Below are 7,557 nucleotides of genomic sequence, written 5' to 3' on the forward strand. Positions count from 1 at the left end.
CCAAGCCCCTCTCCATCGAGCTAAGACCAGGGAGGGCCAGGCACATGGCTGCTGATGACTCGGCGCGGGTGGACCTATAGGCTCCATAAACCCCCATCCTTAGCTCACAAGGATGGCGAGGTTGCAGACTACAAGAAACTATCGAGCTTGAGCGAGACTCGAACCCCAGTCATGCAGATCTCCAGACAGGGATGTTTTCAGTAGGCCATCCCACCCCAAGAAGGTATTTCAGGGTTCTATTCGCCCCATAGCTGGGCCCACTTTTTTTGCCATCCACTTTAATTTATTTTTGGTTCACTTTTCCCATATAAACATTTAAACTTTAAATTCTTGTTGCAACTGCAAGGTTTATAGTTCCTCTCAGGTACTGATTGGCCTTCCAGGCCCCAGTGCAAGGGCATGTGCTTCTAAACTATAAAAAAATCCAAACCTTGTGGCATCTCAATCATGACCCGCCTGAATAAGGCAGTCAGTGATGATACCATTGGCTTCTGAGTAGTAAATCATTCAGAAGGAAACTAGAGCCACAATCTTAAGGGTAGGCTCCACTTTGGAGAGCTGATTTTTGCCATTTTTTTTCTTTTCTTTGCTAAAAGTCTTCCTTTGGCCTAGCAGAAGGCCGTGATACGTGTAGAATTCATCTCCAGCCTCTATAATGCCCCCCATGGTCGTCGTCTTAAGGTGAGTTATAGAACATAATCGTTAAGGAAATTATTATAAAGCCAAACACATCTCAAACTTCATTTTGAGATATCCAATCAGGTTATAAGAGTTTCACACAGTATTGCTATTTTCAAGACTGAATATTTATGATGGAATCGTGTGTGACAAATGGAAATGCCATAATCAATAGAATTTGACTAAGTATATAGTCAAATTACTCGGCTTCAAGGTCGTTCTTGAATGGTAGAGGCCAGGACATGTCGCTGGTGAATCGTAAAATATCCTTGAAAGAGGAGATTCTCATTTGACCAAGCGCCTGCGCACTCCCCCCCCCCCCCCCAAGCCAAGTCCAAGAGAGTAGGCAGAGGCTACTGATGTCCAGGATTTAAACTTGCGCATATGGCCATTATCTTAGATGCTGCTGTTTTTCATCTTAGATTACCTTAAAACTTTTCCAATTTCCTTAAATTTGAAGATGATTACGAAACCGAAATTACCTTGAAATCATGCAAATTACCTCAAACTAAGGTAATTACCTTAAAAGTTTAAACCCTGCTGATGTCATATAAATCAGCGGGCCTTCTAAAATCTCAAATGCCTAGCTCACGTGGAGAGTAAACTTGAGATTTATAGTGAAACATGTCAAACCATTAGCTCAGTTTGAACTAGGGATCCACAGGCAGTGAGTCACAATCGGCCTCCTAAGTTATCACAAATCTTTTTATCGTTTTTGTTATTGTTATTATTGTTATTTTTATTGTTATTAATTATTGATAATTCTATGACCTTATGGAGAAATCGGAACGGGAAACGTGTTGGAACTTTCATTTTTCCAATAGTGGTTTTATAGTGCTGTTACTTTCTAAAGCACGGGTTATACGGTCGAACGGTTTCGTCGAACCCGGTTGTCGAACCTACTTGTCAACCGGTTTGTCGAACCTACTTGTCAACCGGTTTGTCGAACCTACTTGTCAACCGGTTTGTCGAACCTACTTGTCAACCGGTTTGTCGAACCTACTTGTCAACCGGTTCGTTGAACCCGGTTATCCAACCTACTTGTCAACCGGTTTGTCGAACCCGGTTGTCGAACCTACTTGTCAACCGGTTTGTCGAACCTACTTGTCAACCGGTTCGTCGAACCTGGTTATCGAACCTACTTGTCAACCGGTTCGTCGAACCCGGTTATCGAACGTACTTGTCAACCGGTTCGTCGAACCTGCTTGTGAAATGGTTCGAATAGATGAAGTCAGTCACAAATGTATAAGGTTTGCGGACAATGAAGCCCCGAACACAAAAGTCAGGCGAGAACAGACTTTCTTCGAACAGTTCGACAACCAGATACACGTTCGAACATCACTTCAAACACATGTTTGTCGAACCCTGTTCGACCGTGTATTCTCTCATAAGTAATAGGTACAGTTATGAGGAATGATTCTCTTGTGGAAAATAAGACATTGAACGTGTTATAGCATAACTTATTTTCAAGCTTTGTAAAAGAGGATTATCATCTTTAAACTTTGTAGAAACCGTGTTGTTTTAACTTTCCAAATTTTCAAAATGATGATTAATGAATTTTTTAAAATTAAAATCTAAAAAATCATAAGGATTTTTTTCCAGAATTAGAATATAATCACAAAATAAAGTATATCTAGGAAACGTTATAGTGAATTCAGGAGCCATACTTTAAAAATTTTCAAAATATTCTTGAAGGTAATTTTCTCGATGTTAAAAAAGAAAAAAAAAGATTCAAAGCTACAAAGATCATAAATTTTTTTTTTCCAGACTTAGAATATAATCACAAAATAAAAAAATACATAGAAATTAGCGAATTCACGAACCGTACTATTTTGAAAATTTTCAAAATATTCATGAATTTTGTATGTTAAAAAAATGAAGAAATTTTAAAGTTAAAAGATCATAACTAATTTTTTCCAGACTTAAGATATAATCACAAAATATACCAAGAAAACTTTGTAACGAATTCATGAAATTCCTCGCTCACGCAAGAAATTCTCTTTATCAAAGCATTTCCAGGTGGGGACCACTCTAGCAGACGACGGTGAAACCGTGTTCCAGCGAATGTACGAAACTGCACGTGCTAAGACGTACCACCAGAGGCCTGAGGAATTTTAGCCCTCCTTCGACCGGACGGGTCCTTTTCAGATTTGAAAGTAAGTGGATTGTAGTTTTTTTCATTTATAAAAATGCACATATACACGCACACATATACACACACCCATGTATATATATATATATATATGTGTGTGTGTGTTTGTGTGTGTGTATATATATATATATAATATATTGTATATATGTATCATATATATATATATATATATACATGTCTGTATATATATAAATATATATATATGTGTGTGTGTTTATATGTATATATATGTATGTATATATATATTATACACACATCAATTATATAATATATATGTGTGTTTTATTTTATCTTGATATATTTGGAATTAATTAATATTCGTTCTATTTTTGAAGATCTTTCCCACTCAAAATCTTTAGACCCCTTTTTATATAAAAGTTTATTTATCTAGCCTAATAATAGAAATAAACATGAACAATTATAATGATAATAACATCAGACGCTTAATTTATTCATTCACAGTACGGACAAGATGGTTCCGAGTCCTTCCGCGCCCATGGGCGTCGTCAAACGGCGTTGCTGTTCCACCATCTTGAGGGCGGGATGAACTTGACCTCACGCGCTGAACTGTGCTTTCGGTACATCACGTATGATGCCCCACCAAATATAGGTTGTTGACCTTTTTGTTGTTGTTATGTTCTATTGTTGTTTTATATCTGTTTGTTGTCAGCGAGACACGGTGAATGATAGTCATGTTGAGGATACATAAACTTTTTTTTTTGTGGAAAAAGAATTTGTTGTTGTTGTTGTTGTTGTTATGTTCTATTGTTGTTTTATATCTGTTTGTTGTCAGCGAGACCCAGTAAATGATATTCATGTTAAGGATATATAACCCCCTTTTTTTCTTAGTGGAAAAGGAATTTTGTTGTTGTTGTTGTTGTTATATTCTATTGTTGCTGTTTTACATCTGTTTGTTGTCAGCGAGACCCAGTAAATGATATTCATGTTAAGGATATATAACCCCCTTTTTTTCTAGTGGGAAAAGGAATTTTGTTGTTGTTGTTGTTGTTGTTATATTCTATTGTTGTTGTTTTACTCCTGTTTGTTGTCAGTGAGACCCAGTAAATGATAATCATGTTGAGGATATATAAAACCTTTTTTTTTTCATAGTGTGAAAAAGAATATAAACTTAGTACCAACGAGGATTATTACACAGTAAATAGTAATTATTTTGAGATAGATTAGACATTTTGTTTAGTGTGAAAAACAAAATAAACTAGATGCCCACAAGATAAAAATAAGATATACTGTACCACTAAGACAAGAATGCAAACTTGAAAATGTAATGAATTCTGACATTTTCTTCCTTCATCTATACAAGTTATACAGTTCTTTTAAAAATGCGTAGTTTCTCCAAAGTCTTCCAGTATGTTCACATTACCAATTGCGTAATATTATAGGTGTTTTGGTCTGAGTTACTGATAATAGTTAGCCTTATCACTGCTAAGATATGATGCTTCCTTAGAGATACAGGTCCCTAATCGAAGTCTGTTTCTCTAAGTTAAATTCAAGATGAAAAGTTATTTAATAATTTTTGGTCATTAAACATTCTATCTATCTAGACTGACATGCATATATATATATATATATATACATATATATATATATATATATGTGTGTGTGTGTATATGTATATATATACTGTGTATATATATATATATATATATGTGTGTGTGTGTGTATATATATGTATATGTATATATTATATATATATATATATACATATATATATATATATATATGTGTGTGTGTATGTGTATATATATATATATATATATGTGTGTGTGTGTGTGTGTGCGTGTATATGTATATGTATATATATGTATATGTATATATATATATATATATATATGATATACATATATGTGTGTGTGTATTATGTATTTATCTTGATTGTTGAACGAATCAACATTTAAAATATTTCTTGTACTTACCGTAGGGAAGCAAGTATTGCTATTTTCTATTCATCTTAATTGATGAAGTTTTTCATAGAATACGCAATAAGACGTGAATGGTATTTGCATTTACCATATGATGTTGCATGGTTGTTTTATGGTTTGAAGGAAACTTATGGCTATTAACATAACATTACTTATCATCATCATCATCATCATCATTTCCTACGCCTATTAACACCAAGGGTCTCTCTTAGATTTCGAGAGTCGTCTCTATCTTGAGCTTTTAAACCAATACCTCTCCATTCATCATCTTCTACTTCACGTTTCATACTCATCAGCCATGTAGGCCTGGTTCTTCCAACTTTTCTAGTGTCTTGTGGAGCCCAGTTGAAAGTATGGTGAATTAATCTTTCTTGGGGAGTGCCACGAGCATACCCAAACCCATCCATCTACTTTTCACCATGATCTCATCCACATATGGCACTCGTGTAATCTGTCTTATAGTTTCATTTCTAATCATGTCCTGCCATTTAACTCCCAATATTCTTCTGAGGGCTTGGTTCTCAAATCTACTAAATCTGCTGGATATTGTTTCATTGTCATACCATTACTCAATCAAAAATGCTTCCAAACATTTTTTTTTTTATTACGTCAGTATAATTATACCGAATGATATATTGATTATCCATTTGCATAGTTACATAAAAACAATTCTAGGGAACTGGTTCTCCTTATAACCATAACCCTCAAAATAGGTAATGTTTGAAAAAAGTGTAATAGTAATTTTTATATTCAGCCCAGACAGCATAACGATAACTTATTAAATCATCATCATCATCATCATCATCATCTCCTCCTACGCCTATTGACGCAAAGGGCCTCGGTTGAATAATCACACAATTCCATGAGAAAAGTCAACCTTATCGCCATTCTGGCTTTTAGCTAAAAAATTACTTTGATAAAGACTACGCTCTAGAGATAACGCTTTTTTCACACAGGTAATCTAATCGCTTTAACCTTTACCATGCTGTATATTATTATTATTATTATTATTATTATTATTATTATTATTATTATTATTATTATTATTATTATTATTATATATTTTTATTACGAAATTCATTTAAAAGAGATAAGAGGAGAAACATTGTAATTTACACTTTGGAATATATGTTAAGTAAAAAAAAAAAAAATGATTTATGTAAACATAATCTATATACAATAATATGAATTCTAAAAATTGTAAATGTATATTTCATAAAGAAAAAAATATATACAATAATATAAATTGTAAATGTATATTTCTTAACGAAAAAAAATATATATTCGACTAGACATTAGGAGAAAAACAATAGAAATAGCAACATAGTAAGTTAATATATTAATAGGCGGTTACTTAAAAAAAAAGAAGAAGAAACACTCAGGTCTTTGGAAAAGAAAATTACCTTTCACGTCCTCCTGCAGATCGTAACTGGTGGGGGTCACCTCATCGGTGTCCCTTTGAACATGTGGAAGGGCGCCGTCCTGGCCACAGGCCTTCTCGACCGACAACTGATTCTAGATCTCCTCGACAGGTAAGAAAGGGAATTAACTCCCCCTCGAAGGAAGATACTCCAAAGGTGGTTAGTGTTGTCAAGTGCACCTCGAAGTGTATTTAGTGATTACCAAACAAGTCTTCTTTGCCGGGTTAACTACTGCACCGTAATGTTTTGTGGCTACTTTCCTCTTGGTAAAGTTAGAAAACCTCTTTAGTTATGGTAAGCAGCTATTCTTGGAGAAGGAGACTCCAAAGTCAAACCGTTGTTCTCTTGTAGGTAGTAGGTTGGCCAGGGCACAATCCACCCGTTGGGATACTACCGCTAGAGAGTTATGGGGTCCTGTGACTGGCCAGACAGTACTGCATTGGATCTTTCTCTCTGGTTACGGTTAATTTTCATTTTGCCTATACATACACCAAATAGTTTGGCCTATTCTTTACATATTCTTCTCTATCCTCATACACATGACAACACTGTGATTACCAAACAATTCTTTTTCATCCAAGGGGTTAACTACTGCACTGTAATTGTTCAGTGGTCACTTTCCTCTTGGTAAGGGTAGAAGAGACTCTTTAGCTATGGTAAGTAGCTTTATTAGGAGAAGGACACTCCAAAGTTAAACCATTGTTCTCTAGTCTTGGATAGTGTCATAGCCTCTGTACCATGGTCTTCGACTGTCTTGTGGTAGAATTCTCTTGCTTGAGGGTACACTCGGGCACACTGTTCTATCTTAAGTTTTTATAGTTTATGAATATGGAAAATTTATTTTAATGTCGGCACTGTTCTTAAAATATTTTATTTTGATTGTTCACTGAGTTAAAAGTAATGAATTTAAAGCTCAAAATAGAGACGACTAGCGAAATCTAACCGAGGCCCTTTGCGTTAATAGTCGTAGGAGGAGATGATGATGATTAATGGTTCAATACTTCCCTTGGAGTTTATGTATTACCTTTCCTTACTGGGCATTTTTTTTTTTTTTTTTTTTTTTTTTGCTGTTGGAGGTCTTGGGCTTACAGGATCCTGCTTTTCTATCTTGGGTTTAAGTTTACCTATTAATAATGGTAATTACTAAAAGGCCTTCGCATCCTATTATTAGCCTTCGAATACACTTCTGGTCCCGTTTCCTATTTTCCACCTTGTCTAACATTTCCTAACTTTCAATGACATATTGCAACTGCAGGTATTTCCCCCAGTTTCCTCTCCGGGCCAATTTCTGGAGCTTATGTTCCAAATTCCATCCATCCTGGTCATGAAGATAGTGAAAGCGAGTGTGTCTATCTCGTGTTTTCCT

The 7,557-nt window shown here is 35.0% G+C and overlaps 1 protein-coding gene across 1 annotated transcript in view; it reads left to right on the plus strand.

Moving 5' to 3' along the window:
* Positions 1-7,557, plus strand: part of LOC137620622 (chondroitinase-AC-like) — a 28,619-nt gene that overhangs the window by 4,704 nt on the left and 16,358 nt on the right. Inside the window, exons 2-4 of the mRNA XM_068350917.1 lie at positions 2,689-2,834; positions 3,293-3,440; positions 6,193-6,302. Coding sequence (XP_068207018.1) covers positions 6,235-6,302 — 68 coding nt within the window. The 5' untranslated portion in view covers positions 2,689-2,834; positions 3,293-3,440; positions 6,193-6,234. The remainder of the gene's footprint in view (positions 1-2,688; positions 2,835-3,292; positions 3,441-6,192; positions 6,303-7,557) is intronic.

Source organism: Palaemon carinicauda, chromosome 27 (assembly GCF_036898095.1).
Source record: "Palaemon carinicauda isolate YSFRI2023 chromosome 27, ASM3689809v2, whole genome shotgun sequence".
NCBI classification, from domain to species: Eukaryota; Metazoa; Arthropoda; class Malacostraca; order Decapoda; family Palaemonidae; genus Palaemon; species Palaemon carinicauda.